At 39.9% G+C, this 20,787-nt stretch overlaps 1 protein-coding gene across 1 annotated transcript in view; it reads right to left on the bottom strand.

Annotated features, from left to right (window-relative positions):
• The window catches only part of LOC140497666 (protein C-mannosyl-transferase DPY19L1-like), a 160,764-nt gene that overhangs the window by 115,431 nt on the left and 24,546 nt on the right, over window positions 1-20,787 (bottom strand). Inside the window, exons 5-6 of the mRNA XM_072598859.1 lie at window positions 16,766-16,886; window positions 6,672-6,765 (exon numbers count right to left, since the gene is read on the bottom strand). Coding sequence (XP_072454960.1) covers window positions 6,672-6,765; window positions 16,766-16,886 — 215 coding nt within the window. The remainder of the gene's footprint in view (window positions 1-6,671; window positions 6,766-16,765; window positions 16,887-20,787) is intronic.

Raw genomic sequence — 20,787 nt, 5'->3', positions numbered from 1 at the left:
AAGTCATCCAGTCCAATCTCCTATCTCACAAGTAATCATCTGGATATCTATCCACAGACCCTTTCAGCACTAAACTTTTCACAAGAACTTGTTTTGATTGTGCTTTCCTTTGTATCTCCCATACTCATCATAGTGTCTGATGTCAGGCAATTAATAAATGCCTGATGACCTAGAAAATGCTAACCAAGGGCAAACTATATGGGAACTACTGGTGACTCCTCCCATCTTGCCTTAAAAAAAGTTTAAGCTACTATGAGTCACTGTTTTCTTTTATACAATTCAATATATATGTATGTTAGCATAAACTTGAAAAACAAATTATGATGCATATACTAGAGAACGATTTTTCTAAGTATTTTAAGCCATGGAATAAGGAAATAATTCATGAAACTGAATTACGGTAAATAAAAATGAAGCTACAAATTTAATTAACTACAATGAAAACTGTCCCTCTCTCCAAGCCATCCTCCACACAGTTCCAAAGGCATTTTCTTAAAGCATCCATCCATATTCCTCCACTACTCAATAAACTCTTGTGGCCTCTAACATTCAACATTTACATCTTTATTTATCTTTTAAAGTCCTTCAGAACCTGGTCCAGTCTCACTTTGTGTGTTCTCTGCAGTCTAGTCATACCAACTTTCTTCCTAATACCAACATGAGGCATAGCACTCCCCTATCCCTCATTTCTGGGATTTTGCACTAGCTGTGCCCCACCCACGCCTGGGAATGCACCTCCGCCCACTGTCACTTAGAACCTACCAAGATCTGCTTTTTCACAGGAACCCATTCCTGTTTCCTTCAAGGACTAGTACACCCTCCTCCCTCCATGGCAAATTTCCCTCTGTTTATTTCATATATAGAGGCAACATAGCAAAGTGGATGAAGCTAATCTCAAAGTCAAGAGGACTTGGGTTCCAATCCTCCCTTGGTCACCTATGGCTGTGTGACCCTGAGCAAATTGATTAACTTCTCAATGCTCCAGGCCATTGTCTAAGACTGTGAATTACAAGGTAAATGTCCATCTTTACTGTCACAGCTTCCTTGTCCAGGGCTCCCTATATCAATGACATCATGCGTACAATCCTTATTTAGAGGGTAAAGCCAAAAAGGCAGAGTAAGACAGGAAGTCCCCTGAACTCTCCCAAATTCACCTCCTAAAAATGATAAAATAATACCTCTGGAACAGCAGAACCAACAAAAGGATGAGGCAAAACAATTTTCCAGCCCAAGATGACTTAGAAGGTCAGCAGGAAAGGTCTGTCAGGTAAAGGGGGAGTGTAGTCCAGTGCCAATGGCATCCAGGCAAGCCAGCAGCAGGCAGCTTCCCAGTAAGCCAGTGGAAAGGCCCCCAGCTCCAGTGCACGCCAGCAATGAGGTGCTGTGACCCCTGTGCAAGAAGTTGGGGACAATGAACCCTCTACTCCAGACCATTCCTCTGATGAGAACTGGCCCAAAGAGGGAATAACATACATACTCAGTTGGGTATAGAAAGCTATCTGAATAACGTTTGTAAAGCATTCAGCACAGAGCCTAACGCACAGTAAGTGCTATATTAATGTTAGCTCTTATTAATATTAGCCATTATATCCCTATCACATAGCTTAGTGCCTGGCACATGGTTAATGCTCATTAATTAATGAGATGAATTAATGTATGATCAACCTTGCAACACTGGCTGAAACCAGACCACGATGAGTTTTAAATGCCAAATAGAGGAGTTTATAGTTTATCTTAAAGGCAAGTGAGAGCCCCTGAAGCTTCTTGAGCATGTGTGATCAGGGCTCTGGAGAGAACCTAAAGCTGGCAATTGACATTAGAGAGTCATCTAAACAGGGATGAGAAGTAGCTCTACTGGAACTAATGAGGGGTCCAAGTTAGTAAACACACACAGAGAAAAGAAAAGGATGTGCCCCAATTAGGAGCTGCCACACAGGTGACAAACACGCAAAGAAGCCTGAGGAGCTGGTTTCTGGGTGACAGAAGGTGGAGGCGGGGTTTCTGTAAAAGACTTGAGGGCAGAAAGGGAAGATCTGGAGCATCCTCTGGGGGAATGGGATCAAGAATCCATTTACAAGGAGGACAAACAACTTTCCTGGGGCACTGAGGGCCCAAGGAGATAATATAAATGTATGGTGGACCCAGATGACTTGGTTGCACAATTTCTTACAAATCTATTTGGCAGTACATAAGTAAGAGAAGAGAAAAGTAATTCAAGGTTCAGGTTTCTTTTAACATGGGCAGCAATAAGAGAAGGGGAGAAAGGGATTCAAGAATAGAGGACCGCAGAACTGAACTAATTAATTTTAGGATCAAGATTGGGAAGGGTAAAAAGAAAGTTGTCCTGGGAGAATAGTAAGTATTGGTGGCTCTGGAGGTCCTTGTAAGAGCAAAGAATAGGTTTAGGAGAAGAAAGGCAAAAGGAGAGAAGGAATGATACAAGGTTATGGTCCGATAAAGGAACTTCAGAGTTTTTGTGAAAGTGGAACACTTGTGGGCAATGGGAGACAAAGGGTGTGACCTCTCCTATGTGCTGTTGAGGTGAAGCAGAGAAGCAGATCATCAAAGTGGAAAACTTTTAAAGAATTGGGATAACAAACGTTATCTCATTTGATCTCACAACAACCCTGTGAAGGAGGTGTTATTATCCCTATCTTACAGAGAAGAAAAGTGAGGAAGACATGAAGTGATTCACACAGCTACTAAATGTCTAAGGGCCAGATTAGAATTCAGGTCTTCCTGATTCTAGGAATATCTGCTGCACCATCTGTCTACCAAAAATACCTCAGGTAGTTTATTTTCTACTAGGAGAAATAACTTGTACATATAAAAGTACATCTAAGATCTTTACAAAATAGGGATAGTAAAGGTCTGTCATAGCTAACTTTTCTAAAATTCTGTTCCCCTCCCTAATTCTTTGTTGGGAGTTTAAAGAAATGCAGTTTGAAAGCATTTCATCATATATGTTGAAGTCCTCTAGTATAAGGACAGGATTTGGGGCATAAAGGAAGACTGCACTAGACACTGAACATTCTGTGAAAGGTCCTCTTATGAAAAGCCAGTAGGATCTATCTAGACTGGGTAAAATTTGGATAAAATGAACTCCAAAAGAAGAGAAATTGCTAAGTAATGGAAGGAGAAGGAGAATCTAGAAGTAAGAGTGTGGATCAACAAGTATTCTGACTTCTCCCTCCACCATCTGTGTGTCAAGAGATATATAAGAAGGTAGCCAGGGATAAAAGGTAGTGGCCATGGATTTGGTCCATTTGGAGGAAGCCAAATCTCTGTGAGGGTCAGAAGGAATAAGGAGCACATGAAGTAGAAAGTTAAAATGAAAGCAAATGTGTTAAATATGGAATAGAAATTCTAGACAGCACAACAGAAGAAGCAGGTAAAGCTCAAGTGGGATAAGGGAGGTACAGGGATGAGGAAACAGGAGGTGGGGGGCTGAGGAGGAAAGGGACTCTTCAGGCAGGCAGCAATTCATCATGGTGGAAGCAGAGATGGAAGGAGGTGGGGTGAGTTTGTTTCAATGTATGCATCTCGACAAACTGATCTATCTGCTGTTACCTGTCCACAGCCTTTGAATCCCACCTCCTTTCTCCATCATTTTGCACGGCTACACCCCAAGCTTGGAATGATCTCCCTCCTCAACTTCTCCTCTTGGAATGGCTACCTCCTCCCTTCAAAGGTCAGTGAAAATGCCATCTGTTATAAGAGGCTTTCCTGATTCAAATGTTGATTCTTCCCATTTATATGGGCACATCATGTAGATGTTCATCTTTGAAATAAGAGGCACTAAAAGGGTTGGACCAGATGAACTCTAAAGTCTCTTTCAGCCCTAAATTAATACACTATGATTTTATGAATAAAACGTAATAGCCTACTTCACAGACTTTGTAGTCTATTGGGAAGAAAATGACATAAGTAACTATGACATAAGATAAAATCTGAAAGTACAAAGTATAATGGGGGTTCAGCAAAAAAGATTATATTCAGCTTTGGAATATGAATATAAATAAATATATATTTTAAATGTGTATGTGTATATATATGAATGTATATATATGAGGACTGTCTCCTATTAACAAACACTGAAAAATATTGATTTTTTCTAATGAAACTTTGATTCTAAAACTGTTGGAAAGACCAAAAGATGAAATGGTTTAAAGTTAGTTATTTGAAAAGAAAGAAAAAAATAACTAGCAAGAGAATGGGAAAAACAAATTCCCTGAGAGCCTGAAATAAAGATTTCAAAAAGAAAAAAGAATGAGTTAATTTAATTACACTCAAAATTAAGGGACTCCCCATCCTAAAAGTTAATATCAGGTGACATTCAGGAGAGTATGAATCTAACCAGCCTTCCATAAGAAATTACATAGAGCAATAAAGGGCAGTGCCCTAGGCAGAAAAACCAGGGGAGGTAAACAAGGAAATTTAAGAGTGACTGAATTATTACTCTTTCTGCAAAGAATCCTCTGTCAAAAGTGTGGTCCCAAAAGAAGAAATAGGAGAGGACACATTTCCCTGGCCCTTTTCAGAGACCGAGGGGTCCTCCTGTATGGAACACTGTATATAACATCAGATTTTTTTCAATGTAATGATCAGTTTGGTTGGGTTTTTTAAAAAAAGTCTTTGTTACAGGGGATGGCTGAGAGGTGGGAGTGAATAAGGTAAAGGCATATGGGGAAACCTAAGTGACATAAACCAAAAGATATCAATAAAAATCTATTTTTTTTTAAATTGCTCTATTGGGTCCAATAAGAAATGGCAGGTCAGAAACCAAAGTAAAAAAGAAACCACAGAGAATGATTGAAAATATTGCCATATAGTCATGATCATTTCTTCTAGCTGCCTTTCCACGTTCATTTTATTTTAACATGGAAACATGGAAACACGAATATTCCCAATCAGTAGACTTTTTGGAAATCTGAAGATAACTGTAATGGAATGCAATTGGAGTGTGCTAAGTGGCTCATATACCCTGAACAGGCAGTTTTTCAATGATTTCAGTTTTTCTAGAGAAAATCAGAAGAGAGCAAATTCCATTTATAAGTATACAAATGAAAATTAAAACCTCTTTGGGGTTAACATTATAACAGATTTACAAAAGCAAAAAAATATGGGACCAACATCTTTGTTGAAGGGGCTGTGGGAAGACAGATAGACTGTTTGTTGGTAGAAGTGTGAAGCTGACCAGCTGTTCTGGATGTCAGTCTGGAATGTGGCAAGTGACCACATCTTTTGACCTAGCCACCCAACTACTGGGCACACACCCCAAGGAAGTTAAAGCCAGGAACAACAGTCAAATACGTACTGAAACATTCATAGGCATACTCTGTGGTAACAAAGTAGTGCCCATCAATTGCGGAAGGGCTAAAAACAAAAGAAAACTGTGGTATTAAATATAATGGAATATCATTACACAACAAAAAACAGCCCTATGAGGAATTCTGAAGAAACACAGACCTTATATTCACCATATGTAGATGAAAATAATCACAACAAAAAGAACAAGCACAACCATGAACCCAAAACCATTCATCGGCTAGACTGCGGAGGGCCTGGGGGCAGATGCTGAGGCAGAAAGTCAGGGAGGCCCTACAAGTGCCCAGTGCACAGGCACACTGTCAGAAGCCATCATGGCCATCTCTTGTTTAACTGGCTGCCTTTCTTACAAGAGAAGAGTCATGAAAGGGATCATGAGGTAAGTATATCCAAAAACGACAAAAAATACATCATCTACAAAACATGTGTTTTCGTTTTTTAAGAAAGGAAGATAAAGTGGACAAAGGAAAACTGTCAGTATTCTACAATATAATGAGAATTAACAGGGTGATCCATATTTACAAATAAAATGGTACTTAAAAACACATTCCTACTGAGGCACCAAACCAGAAACCAGCCCCTTTCTGGCACCTAAATTCAACAACTTCAGTCATTCTTCATGTGACACCACAATCTCTGACATACATATCCCTCCACATACTTCTGTGATTTTGTCACCTCTGTCTTCAATAGAGCTTGATCACCCTTGCCTACCCTAACAGATTTTAATCTCTTTAAAGGGAGTTACAGTTACAGGTTAATAAACTTTATCTTTTAAATTAATATGAAGTGAAGGAAGTTATTTTTAACTTTTTTAAAATCAGGAAATATTTTATTGAGAGCCAAAAACAAAACTTGTAGCTGTTGATATTATCATTTACTTTCTATTTGAGAAAATCTAAATGAAAATATCTGTGGTTGCTTCCAATAAAACGTGTTCTAGCGTTTACAAAGCATTTTAACATGAGCACATGCCAACACTAAGATCGGACATTTTGTTCAGGATTCTTAAACAAAACTATGAGATCCAAGGGCATCTCCAAGCTTCTATATGCACGTCAGATGGACATCATTCTCCCCTTCAGCTTACTTAGAAGCTTCACATCATTGGTAATCTAATCAGGGATTCAATCATGACCCTGTTCATTTCATTAGGTTATTTCAGGAGTGGCTGTGCCCAAATAAACCATCTTGTGGCCAGCCTTCTAGTATAGAGACTCTCCTTACATATATTTCAATAAATATATGCACTTATTTATTACTCTACTAAAAATTAACTCATTTTTAATATTTAATCAATAAAAAAATCAAGTCCACTTGAAAATACTTTTAAATCCTCTTACCTTAGGTATGTGCCATATATGAAGAATAACGTCATCATTAGTCCATTTAAAACAAAAATCACAGTAATATAAAAGCAAGCAGGGTCTCCCAGTCCTTTAAAGACAACAACACAGTACTGAGCCGTTAATAAACACCCACAAAATCAACCAATTAAAACTTATTTATTGTCTACGATATACTGTGCTGAGGATTAAAGCACCAAGAATGAAACCATTCCTCCTCCCAAGGAGCTTACGTCCCATTAAGTAGAACAAAAACATACACAACATAAATAGAGTTAAAAAATATCTATAAATACAGACACACACAAAACCATACACAAAGCATGTAAGTACAAAGTACCACGGGAGGGACAGCTCTAGCAGCCTGCAGGGGAGGGCTGAGAAGTCACGAAAGAACACAGGCAGAAGCTGGCATCTGAGCCTCATTTTAGAGAAAAGGAGGGCCTCCGAGACCAAGGTAATGGAGGAATGCTTAGGCACCAAGACAGGAGATGGCAGGTCATGAGCGAGGAACAGAGAAACCAGACTGCACAACGAGGAAAGTTAACAAGGTCTAATAACACGAGAAGGTTTGGGCTGGGGTCATGGTGGGGTCATGGTGGGCAGGGCTTTAAAAGCTCAGAGAGGCAGCCATATCTTACCCTAGGAAGCCACTGGAATTGAATAGGGGGGTTGCCCAGTTAGATACGCATGGAAGGAAGATGAATTTGGATGAGGTATAAAATGGAATGCAGTGGTGAGAGACCTGAAGCAGAAAGGCCAATCAGGAAAATGCTGCTAACAGGAGAGGCAGGAGAAGGGGTAGACGGGAGAGACATTGGCAAAACAGAAATGGCAAGATCTGGCAAATGATTGAGGAGCGTAAGTGTCTTGTGGGGAGGAATGGCTCCATTCCTTGTACTTTTGTTGCCAGCACCAGAAGTGGAAGAGGAGGGGAAGTAAAGCATCAAGGATGGTGCTGAGATTACAAACCTGAGACACTGGAAGGGCAGATGGTTGTGGTGCCTTCAAGAGAAAGGAGGATGTCTGGAAAAAAGGCCAATGGGGATAACGAATTCCATTTTGGACATGGCTGAGTTTAAGAGGTCTCTGGGACACCCAGATTGAAATGTGCAATAGGTGACTGATGACATGGGACTGAAAATCAGGGCAGTAACAAACTGGACGTATGGTTCTGGCAGTCATCTGAAGAGCAATGAAAGTGAAACCATGGGGACTCATGAGGCTGTCAAGAGAAAAGAGTATCTGAAAGAAAAGAGAGAAGATTCAGGACAAAACCTTGGACAACACCCACAAATGGTAGGAATGAGGAGTCAGCAAAGAGACAGAGGAGCAGTTCAACAAGTAGGACATGAATCAAAAACAGTGTTACAACACCCTAGCTGGGATGGAGCATTTAGGAGAAAAAGATGGTAAACAGTGCCACACGCTGCTGGGAGGCTGAGAAGGATTAGGAATGGGAAAAGACCATCAAATCTGGCTATTAAGAGATCACTGGTAACTTTGGAGAGAAGTTAAGAAAACCACTGTAAGCAACATTTTCAGCGTTCTGAAATAACGAATCAATTTGCTAGAAATACTTACTAGCAGGGTAGTTTTTCCTCCACACTCATGCTGGTCTTGAAATATTAAAATATAACCATAAAGCAATGAAACTAAAATTTTTAATGCCAGAAAATATGACTATGAAGTAATGAAACTGTATTTTAATGCCATGACATAAATAAGTACCCTTTTTACTATCGATGTGGAAGGCTATAAATTCATCGACTGCTTCCATAGGTCAAAATATTTTGCACACTCCTCTTTTGCAACTGCCTTCAAAGCCAGCTTAGCAGATATATCCAAAAACTAGCCTCATCATTTTATAATCACACCAGCATACTACACAAGGATTATACAGTCTAGTTAGACACTATGCTAGGTACCAAGTATACAAAAATGAAATATAATTTTTCCTCAAGCAATTTATATTTTACTTAGAAGATCAATATGAACACAGTTAATATAATACAGGGTAGAGAGTGAAAGGTCTAAGAATAGTTGAAACAAAAAGCCTCAAGAAAATGTGCTGAGTACAACGGCAGACCTCACAGGACAAGGGGCTCAGGTCTAAATGAAGATCAGGATTCCAGGAAGATGAAGATGAAGTGGTACTGACTCCACCCCAATCCTGTGCAAATGCAGGAAGAGGAGAACAAGTAAAAGCAAGTTTGACCCACACCGAGGGGAAAGCTGGGTGAAATAAGACTGGAGATGAAGGCTGGCACCAGACTGTGGAGGGTTCTTGCTAAGTTCATCCTAGTGTCAATAGGGAGCCAAAGAAGGTGCCTGAGGAAGAGTGTCATCTTCACATATACAAGAGGCAGTGCAATACAGTGGAAAAATCAACGACCTGGCACCTGAAGACCCTGGTCTGAATCCTGGCTCTGACCTTTACAACCTGTGTGACTTTGAACAAGTCACATAAACCCTAAGCCCCAGTTTCTTCATCTGTAAAATAAGAAGACTGGATTAGGTGACCTCTAGCTCTAACCCTCTGTGTCTCAGGAAAAGGCATCTGGCAGAACTGTTCTAGATGTTACTGGTAGAAAAACCTGTTAGGAGGGTACTCCAGACAGCAAGGCGAGAGGTGACAAGGGTCTGAATTAGGATGAGAGGAGACTGATGTTAAAGAATGATGCTGTTCTCAGTGAACAAAAGGGAAGTCTGGAAGCAGCACAAGTTTGGGAAGGAAAGTAATGAGTTCCATTTCCAACAAGTTCATCCGAGGTGCCAATGGCACATGCAGGTAAAGAAGTCTAGCAGAGATTTGGAAATATTAGGACTACAATGTGGGAAAGATGGAGACTGTAGACATAAATATAGCAGATCCTAAAAATCTTAATCAAGTTTTAAAATATGAAAACTTAACATTTCACTGGGACTTTTGGGACAGTCATATACACGCACACACAATCAGCACAACCTGAGTTCAAACCCATACTCTGACATTTTACAACTTTGGGTGACTTTGGACAAGTCATTTTGCCCCAGTTTCCTCAGTATAAAATGGTATAATATTAACAGCATAAAATTAGCATAATCAGTATCAATATAACATTAACATAATAATATAATTTTAATATCAATATGATATTAACAGCACCTGACTCACAGGATTGTTGTGAGGATCAAATGAGACAAAAATTATAAAGCTCTTAGCACAATGCCTGGCACAAAGCAAATGCCATATAAATGTCAGCTATTATAATTATTATTGCTCCTGTTATTATTATATAGGTGAGATTCATCCCTAATGGGGATGATATACAGACATACTGAAGTAGATACAATCACCAGCAGGGAAGTGCTGGTGAGCGAGGGACCGAGGATCCCAAGACCGAGGCTCGAGATCACCCATGCTAAGACAGTAGGAGCCAAATAATGAGCTAGGAAAGGAGTCTGAGATGAAGAGAAGCAGGATGAAAATGAGCAAAGAGGAGTGTTGCAGAAGTCAGGGGAAAAGAAAATTTGCAATTGAGTGGCTAGTAGTATCAAAGTTGCTGAAAACTGTTAAAAGAACATCAGATTTAAGAATAAGGAGATAATAACTGACATTGCCGTAGTCCCTAGGAAGTCTCCAAAGCCCTTAACATATATTGTCTCATTAGATCATCACAACAGCTTTGTGAGATAGTGTTACCTATTATCATTCCCATTTCTCAGATAAATAAACTGATACTCAGAAAGTTAAGAAACTTGCCCAGGGTCAAAAAGCTAGCATTACAGGCAGGATTTGAATCAGAAGTCGAAGTTCCACACACTACCACACAAAATCACTGTGATCCTGTGAGAGAGCAGCTTAAGGACAGTGGCAGAGTCACAGCAGTGCACCGGACACTGGGGACAATGTCACTGAGACACAGTCCAGTAGGGGGACAAGACACCAATGCAGACAGCCCTAGTGCGCATCAATAGCAAGCATAAGCAAAGACAAGGAAAGACAGCTGGGAGTACAGTCTGTACTTGTAAGAGGAAAGGATAATCCAGCTTGGCTGAGCACAGGGAGAACAGAGGGAAACACTAGGAGACACAGCTGGAAAGGGAGGGAGGTGCCAGATGGTGGAAGGCTTTGAATCTCTAGCAAAGAAGGTAGAAAAGTTCATCCAGCAGAGATTTTTGAGCAGAGGAGTGACGTACACATTAAAAAGATGATTCTGAAGGAACAAGACAATCAAAACCAGATGCTACAACAAAGTTATAATCACCAAGTTTGACCACAAAGTATCTGAAGAGGTGGCAGTCTAAGGGTATGGAATACTGCACACAGTCAGGAAACTTCTATCTGGTAGTTAGTTTTACTGAAATGCTTTTCCTTCTCTGCTATGGATTGCTCTCTGGGAGAGGAGAAGAAGAATACTGGAAAACGTAGGTGGCAGAAAAACAAACAATATCAACAAAATGAATTTTAAAAAAATAATCTGGCAGCAATGTCAGATAGAGATCCAAGAGCACAGAGAAGAGGGGATTGCAATATCAAGGCAGGTGGGCATTCCCTGTCCTAAGGGTGTAGGCCTGATATCAGAGAGAGATCAAGGAAGCAGCACACGGAGAGCTGGCGGCAGCGTCTACAAGTCCCACCCCTGACACTGGCTACGTGTCACGGGCAAGTCCCTAAATGGCTCAGTGCCCTTCCTGGAAACACTATACCAAGGAAAGCACAGGTATGGACTACCACAGATAAAGAGACAGGAACAGGTGTGCAAGATGTAATATTAAAAGGAGCCAGTAACAGGTGGTGAGAAGTGCAAGAAAAACATGGGCTTGAAGCGTCTTAAATAGTCCCAAGGGATGAAGAAAGCAGATTAAGTGAATGGGGAAAGAATGGAAGAAAAAGGGGAGTCAGAAGACTGAGTAGGGCCAGGATTGACTGTGTGAATTTGAGCTATCAGAGGGATACCAAAAGTGCGAGGAGACATCAGTTTAGAGCCATCCCACTGGTGCCATCTTCGGAGAGGGATTATTAGTTGAAGCTACAAGGTTCACTAAATACTTGTTGACATCTGTGTAACGTTGTACAGTTTACGGAGTGCTTTACATAAACATGCTCATTTGGAACTCACAACAACCTTATGAAGTAGGACGCACATTATTTTCCCTATTTTACATATTTAAAAAAAAACTGAGGTGCTGCTATTTGACAAAGACTTGCCAAGCTCATGCAGTTTAGTAAGCGCTTTAGTCAAAACCAAGGCCCAGGTCTTGTGATGATCCATGGTGCTTTTTCATACACTAAAACTACCTTTACAGCAAGGACTATGGATCCCTTCTCAAAATAATGATTTTAAGTGTCTAAAATACATAGGCTACAAAGGAAACAAATCTTACTGGGAAAAAAGGTGCTGTGGCATTTTCATTATTGTTTTTCATCCAAGTTCATGGACCTTCCAAAATCTCTAATCCTGAACCCACAAAAATCTATGGAACCTGGGAAAGAAGCCCTGGTGTAGAGAAAGTAGAGAATAGAAAAGGACCAAAGAGAGAGCCTTGGGGAGCACTGACAATAAGAAAATGGGAAAATAAGGAGGAGTCAGTTAAGAAGTCAGATAAGGAATAGTTTTAGAAGTGGGAAGAAAACCTTTCTGACAAGAGCAACATCACACTTCACCCTAGTCTGCAACATTAAAACCCACCCTGATTCCTCACAGACCCTGCTGCATCCTCACAACTAGTCAGCTGTCAGGTTAGGACATCTCTAGTATATGCCTTTTCTTCACACTCACACACCCTAGTTCCAGCTTTCCAGCTGGTCTCTCTTCGACCTCTCCTCATCCTGTCCATCTACCGCATGGCTACCAAACTGCCATTCCGAAAACACAGGCCTAATCAAGCCACTCTCATGGTCAACACGCTCTGGAGGCTTCCAGTGGCCTCTAAAACTGAGAGCAAAGAACTTCACAGTCTAGCTTCCGCAACTCTTCCAGGAACTACTACATATTCTACCTTTCCACTAACCAACACTGAAGCCAAACTGGCCTACCCGTTGTTCCTCATACAGAATATTCCCTTTCCTATCTCTGGGTTTTTAATAACTTTTCTTTCTTGTTTCCCTCAAAGTTCAATTCAAGGGCCATTTTTTATACGAGGCCTTCCTGGTCTTACTGATGCCATCACCCTTCCACCTTGAAATAACTTTACATTTACCTTGTAAAAGAGTTTTATTGTGTGTCTGTATGAGTATGTATATATGTGTGTGTGTGTGTTATTTCCCCAGGGAGAATGTAAACTCCTTGAGATAAATATTAATTTGTTTTTGTCTTTTTAACCCCAGGGCTAAGCAAAGTGTTCAGCAAATAAGAGATATTTAATAAATTTTTGCTGATCAATTGACTTTCAAAACTGAGGAAAGAATTACTGAAGTAAATAGGGGTGAACATTTGCAAAAAAGAAAGAAAAATGACATTAAGAAGGCCAGTGGAATGAGCAGTAAGAAGAGTCTCTTGAATTTAGGGAAATGTGTCCCTGCAATGCCATCAGAAGAGTGTCGTGGTGAAACGGGGCAATCAAGTTCATGACTTTTCAACTTGTCAAAGTAGAGACAACAAGCATCTATTGGTCAAGAACCACTCAGTTATGGAGCTGAGTCAAACTGGGTCTGGTCTGACAAGTACATTTTTAGGAAAAAAGACTGCAAAGGTTTAACAAATGGATAAGGAGATTTCCGACACCTAATTTTTAAAAAAAAGAATGCAACTCATGAGAGAGGAGAATTTCCCAGGAATGAAATTTCAAGACTCAATATATAAGAAATAATTTCAATAAAAAGGAAAAGAGGGAGCTGGTTAAACAGACCAATCATGGCTCCATAAAGAGCTCAACAACCAAGCAGAATTTTTTTAAAGATATGTGTAAAATAAAATCAACGCAGCCAAAATTAGAAGGACAGCAGGAAACTGAGGGAAGAAAATTTTACAGCAAGTTTCTCTGACAAAAGATATTCCTCAAACATACAGGAAACTAAGCCAAATGTATAAAAATAAGACCCATTTCTCAACTGATAAACAGCCAAAGGATTATGAACAGGATATAATTTTCAGAAGACAAAATCAAAGCTATCTATAGTCACATAAAAATGCTCTAAATCACTAATAATTAGGGAGAAATACAAATTAAAAGAACTGTGAGGTACGAACTCACATGCAAAAGATTAGCTAACGTGACAGAAAAGGAAAATGACAAATGTTGGAAGGCGTGTGGGAAAAAAGGGACACTAATCACTGTTGGTGATGTTGGGAACTGGTCCAGACATTCTGGAAAACAAGTCAGAATGATGTGCATTCTAACGGGCTAAAATACTGTGCATATACTTTGACTCATCAATACTTCTACTAAGCCTATAATCCAAAGAGATTAAAGAAAAAGGAAAAAGACCTACATATACAAAAATATTTATAGCAACTCTTTTTATGGTGGCAAAGAAGTGGAAACTCAAGTGATGCCTATCAACTGGAGAATGACTAATCAAGCTGTAAGTGACTGTGATAGAATACTATTGTATAAGAAATGACAAGATGGCTTCAGAAAAACCTGGGAAGATTTATGTGAAATGAGCAGAAGGAGAACACAGTAACATCAACATTGTACAAAAATCAACTGAAAGACTTAGTTGTTCTGATCAGAACAATGATCCAAGATGACTCCAAAGAACTCATAATGAAAATGCTATCTGCCTCCAGAGACAAAACTGATAAACTCTGAGAGCAGAGAGAAGCAGATTTTAACTTTATCTTTCTTGTTTTCTGTGTTTTTTTTTTGCAACATGGCTAGCTAATATGGAAATATGCTTCACGCAACTTCACGTTTATAATTAATATGATAGTGCTTGCCTTCTCAATAGGTGGAGGAGGAGGAGGAGAGAGGGGGAGAATTTAGAATTCAAAACTAAAAAATAAAAATCAAATTTTTAAATTTAAAATTGGGAAATACTTAACAAATTTAACAAAATAAATTAAAATACAGTTTTTAAAATAAATAAAAGATATATGCAAAAGACAGAAGGGTAATTGAAAATGAATACAATACAGAGACATAGTCCTACAGGAATAATGTCTAAAAATGCCCAGAATGACATGAGAAAATCTAGGGACAAGAGGAAGGCAAAAAGCCACCACAGGAGCCCACAGTGGATGGGATCATGACAGATGATGATAATTGAGGAGGAGAACAATGTATGACAACAATCCTGGACTGCTCAATTCTTATTTTATGTTCTCCTCTCTAAGGAGACTAATCTTTGGACAAGGAAAGATGGAAAGAAAACCGCTAGCAGGGAACGGAAATTCAAAAAAAGTAAAGGAACAGTAACAGCATCACGATTCATATTCGATGAGCTCAAGACAATAACTTGGACTAATGACATCTTAAGTGACATGAATAACCGGCAAATGTGATTACTGGATCACTGCTGGTGATTCTTGAAAGTTCCTAACTAGGAGGAAAATGTAGCAGAACCAGAGAAGGGGAAATGCTAGTCCAATTCAAAAACAGTAATAAGAGGACAGAGTCCACAAACTACAGGCCAACGAGACTGACTTGGACACCTTACAAAATTCTTGCTGTTCAGTCAATCTGGCTCTGTCCAACTCTTCCGGACCCCATTGTGGGATTCTCTTGGCAAAGATACTGACCAGTTTGCCTTTTCCTTCTACAGCTCATTTTACAAATGAAGAAATAAAGGCAAACAAAGTTATGTGACTTTCCCAGAGTAACACAACCAGTAAACGCCTGAGGCCAGATTTGATCTCAGGTCCAGCACTCTGTCTACTGCACCACCTCATTGCCCCTAAAACACACCATTACCAGTTGGTTGTTTTTAAAATATTTCACAAAGAAAGCTAAAATCCAGAGTAGCTTCATCAAGAATAAGTCACAACACACTACCATTTCCTTTTCTGACAGAACAAGTAAACTATGACAAAGACGTTCATGTTCTTGCTGCAGACAACACGGAGTGATGTGCAATACAAGACAGCATAATTAAGTCTTTGTGAGACTGGCTGAATGACCAGACCCAAAAAATAGTCATCAATGAGTTGTTGTCAAACTGGAGAATGGTTTCTTGTAGGATAAAATGGACCAGAGAACTGTCTTTCGCGTTCAATAATCTTATCAATGATTTAGGTGATAATAGTCAAGACACATTTGTCAACTTTGTGCAGAGGACATGAAGCTGGGATGGACAACTAACTAGGTTGCATGACAGAATCAGGATCTCTTGAGAGGCTAGACTGAGGAGATAAAATAAATTTAGTAAGGATAATTTTAAAGTTCTATTCTTAGATTCAAAAATTCAACCTCACAAATACAAGATAGCTACCCAACAGTTTTTGTGGGGGAAAAAGTGGCCTGGAAACTAATGAGTCAACAGAGCATCCAAAAAAGGTACTGCTATCCTAAGATGCATTAAGATAAAGCATCCAGAACAGGGATAATAATTCCATTAAATTATATGCTGGTTAAAATACATGTGGAATACTGTGTTCAATTATGGGCACATTTTAAGAAGGGAAGAAATACTGGCAAAGGGCCAGAAGATAGAGACCAGAATGGTGAAAAGACCCAAGAATTCACTCCAAGAGAAGATCAGCAGGAGGAAATGGAGATATTTGTCCTGAAAAAGACTAAGGGGGGTGGTGGTGGAGAACACACAAAAGACGACTCATGTGCGAGAGAGGCTAGACTTGTTCTGCTTGGCCCTTGGGGATGGTGCAGAAGAAGATGGAGGTATGATACTGGGGAAAGCTCCCTAATAATTACTTCTCTAAAAGAATAATGGACTTACTTGGGAGAAAGGGCATTGTCTCTCCCTGGATACTCACAAGGAAAGGCTGATTGACAATGAAAATGTTTTGAAGGGGATTTGTGGACATGTATAGTTTGAATGTGATGATAACCTCTGAGGTCCCCTCCAACACTTAGATTTTCTGATGTGGAAACAGAAGTTCTAGCCTTTAATATAATAAATCAGTCACACTAATTAATCTATAACCCAAACTCATAAATATTAGCAATATTCATGAGAACAAAATATTATCTTAGATAAAACTTGCCTTCACAGCTTTCGACTGGATTAAGCCCTTGTCCTCTGGAAACATTCCAGCACACCTTTGTCTGAAAGCCAACGAGGTCCATGGTTCCAGTGTACAGGCGGTAACAGAAGGCAATGATTACCTATGGGGAAAAGAAAGTAGAGATGCCCAAAGACAGGATAGTCTACCTTATGTATATTCTCTTCTTACAGCAGTACTTTATGATGCTTCAACCATTTTAAATGCTGCCCTTAGGTGTGGGAGGAAAATGTCACTCACAATTTCATGGCAGAGTGAAAAGAACCATTTAGACCTGGGATCAGATGGCCTTGGCTCCAAACCTGGCTCGATTTGTTACTAACATAACTAGAAGGCAAGGCTTTCCAGGCCTCAATTTCCTCTTCAGTTAAATGGAGATAATAGTAATTACACCAACTACCTCACAGGACTGCTGAGAAAGAAAATACTTTGTAAACTATTGAACATCTCATAAAACCAAAGCAATAATTATAAATTACTATTTTCAAGAGATGATCTACATGCTTCCCAAAATGGGATAGATGACATCACCCTCATGCTAACAGGCCGCCTCTGATGCTGCATCATGGCACAGGTATGACCCAGGATTCTTGCTTTGCTGACAGCAGATGAGCCCTGGCTGGTCTTACAGGCAAAAAGGTTTCAATGACTGGCCCAGCAACTCAGTGTCAATCTAGTGAGATCTAGTATAGCTCAAGTGCAAGGAAGCTCATCTCCAAAAGGTTCGCCACCCATTTTCATTAACAGCAACTCATGAAACACAGAGGAGTTGAAATATGTGTAGGTAGAGGGGAAAGCCCAACTGATGAGAGTCAAAGGTATTTGAAGGTATAAAAGAATAAGAAGCAGTAGGCATAAACTCACAATGAAGGCAATATATGGCAAAATATTGTTATTATTAAGAAAACATCAGAATCTGAGGGAGGACAGTTTGTGGCTTCACATTTGAGTCTTCTGTTACAAAAAAAATGGCTTTCGATCTTCGTGCAGAACAAGTTCTATACATACACCAATGCACATATTGAGAATCCAGTAACACACATTAAAATGTTTATTAATCAAAGCTTTAAGTAGTTAAAACCTTTAATCAATAAAGCATGCAAGGTACAGTTTTCTCAAGAGAGATTTAGGGTGAATAACGTTCTGAAGAGTGAAGGATACTCCAGTTTTATCCCCTAAATATGTCACTGGTGACTCTGTAACTGGTTCTCCTCCACTGCTATAGAACACAGCTATAAGTACCTTGCTATCTCACTTGAGCATCGCTATCAACCTGATGAACATATAAGGGTATATGCCAAACTATGATTAGTTAGGAGGTAGTGTGTGGCACAGTGGTAGAGAAAGGTCTTAGAGACAGAAAGACCTAGGTCCATGTCTACCTCTGACATCTACTGGCCTTGTGATCAAGGGCAAGTGACTAAACCACTCAAGTGTCCCCAAACAACCACCTAAAACTTAGAGAAAAGTTGCTCATGTGCATCAGTGGATGGACTTTCCACACCAACAGTTCCCTACTCCATTCAAATCACAGACCCAAACATACCCCCAAAATTTAAAAAATTTAAAGGTTGATTACCCAGAGCTTGAAAGGTTAGGCCTATTACTAGCAGCAAAAGCACCAGCCACTAGTTCTTACTCCTTACAGTGAAAAGGTAGAAAAACGGAAATCTCTGTTTTTTGGCCACCAGAGGACACTATTAAACTACTCGTTTGGCTTTGTTTTGTTTTCCATTCAAGCTACACTGAATTGTCTCAACACAAACAGCATTGTGGTTCTCACTCTTCACCTTCTAATGACTGAGGTTTCCCTTTCCTGTAAGTCTATAAAACCAGGGCTATGATGGAAGTCCCAGTGAAGATGGGCAAGATCCGTCTTCTTCACTAGCACACAAGGCTGAAGGCTGGGATTTCGGAGACCAAAGCCTGGGTCTCCAAAGCTTCCTTCGATCACTGGCTACTGTCCAACACAACAGACTGGAGTTCCAACCCTTAGCTTAAGGCAAATATATACACATATAGAACACACATACATACGTATATATTTATTTATGTATCTGTGTATATATGTAAGTGTATGTTTGTGGAAACATACACAAAAATATTCATAGATACATACACATATGCTAATTTTCTGGTAGATAACTTTAAACTTCTATCAGTAAAAGGTAAAACTTTAAAGTCAATTTTAATAAGTAAATGAGTTATTTACGACCAAGTACATTAGAATCAAAGTCTCACTCCTCTACCTCATCCTCCAAAGGTGGAGGTGCTGAGTTCCAGAAGGAAGCAGAGGAGCAGCAATTCCCACCCAGTGTAGGTCTGGTTAACGATAGTGTGTCTGCCAGCTACAGCCTTGCCTCTGACATCCCCTTCCGTCTCTTCTGACTGTACATGTTTTGCCTATACCTAATTATTTCCGGGTTTTCCCTGTCAGAGAATTCAAGTAGGGATTAAACTAAATAACCGATATGGTTTCTTCCACAGCTAAGATTCTATTATTTAAATGGAGCATATACCGGAATGCTTGCCTCTTGTTCCTCCCTTTTCCACATGTATTTGTTCCAAAGAATATTAAGGTGATTGATGGGCCTGGTAACCAGAGACCATATGAAGATGAGAGGCAGAGATAAATAGTTTGGAGTAGGAGAAGGGTGGTAAGGCCTATGAAAGAGAAAGGCAGCTGCCAGAGACACAGAAGTAGCAAGATCTATATTTTTGCCCTCATTTTTCACTGACTAAAAAGCATCCGAAGACCCCATAAAGACAGGAAAGCCTAGCCTAGGAAACGAGGAACTTAATGACTCTTCTACGAAGGTGAAAAAAGGAAGGAGAGGAGGATGTTGCTCACCTCAGCATCCTCCCCATCTGAGCAGCAGAGAAGAGCAGGCCAAGGCAGGCCTGATGAAAAATAAACTCCATCAGAGGCTCTCTCATACTTGGGATTATAAGTGACTCAGGATGTAATATACACATCTTAAGAACTAATATTAAGTCATTCCACGATTCCTGTTTTGCTCCCCTCATTTTTAATAAAACTTTGCTTTGTAATATTGGGGTGTAGGTCTCAGTACACTGGGGGAGACCTATGAGAAAACCTATTTACTTTCTCCAATTTCTAGGATGGCATTCATGGACCAGGAAAGTAAAGAAATTCCCCGAAGTCATGAAAGGATCTTTAATGCAAGCATTAGGATGTGATTAAAACCCTGTGGCAAGACATTCTCAGCTCTCTGCTACCTGGATTCACCTTCCCCAGCTCTCCCTACGTTCTCACCTGGACTCTGCTTCTGACGAACTAGTTTCCCACCATCACTTGCCCTTCTCTCCCTCAGAACTTCATGCTTATGACCATCTTAGGTTTCTGAGAATGCTCTTCCCCAATGACCCGTGTACTTCTCCTCCTGAGCTTGTGACCACTTCCCTGGCTCTGACAGTCAAAATTCACACTTCCTTCAAGGTCCAGTTTAAGGCTTACTTTGTTCTCAACAGCTTCTCACCTCCCCTCCCCCCCCCCAGCCATACTCTCTATTCCTCTGTAATTATGTAGACAGTTAGCATCATCTTATTTTGTAGGGATTTTTATTATTACATAGTAGTCATTCCCTAGTTCATTTATGAAAGATGTTCAAAGAAATTCTTAAGTAAACTTCCAATATAATTCTTCAATGAATGTCTTAAGTGTAGATACTCACTCCAATAATGTGGATCACAACTCATGTTTTTTTACCCTATGGGCCTCCTGTGCATCCCTCCTAAGAAATCCTTAACAAGGAGTCAAACTGACACACTTGAGGCTACTTCCAGGATTCCTCAGCTTTAGGGGGATATCAATGGCACCCTTGAGCTCCCTATTCTCTGCTCATCCCTGGCTATCACTACAAAACTGGCCCAATTTTTCTAGACACAGCTCTCTGATGACACTACAAACCACTTTTTTCTGAAAAATCCTTCACGGGTAGTATCTTGCAGCCCACTCCTGCCTACCACACATCTCTCCACGA

The sequence above is a fragment of the Notamacropus eugenii genome, chromosome 3 (assembly GCF_028372415.1).
Source record: "Notamacropus eugenii isolate mMacEug1 chromosome 3, mMacEug1.pri_v2, whole genome shotgun sequence".
Classification (NCBI taxonomy): Eukaryota; Metazoa; Chordata; class Mammalia; order Diprotodontia; family Macropodidae; genus Notamacropus; species Notamacropus eugenii.
The sequence above is the reverse complement of the archived record's forward strand: the minus strand, read 5'-3'. Positions and strand labels throughout refer to the sequence as shown.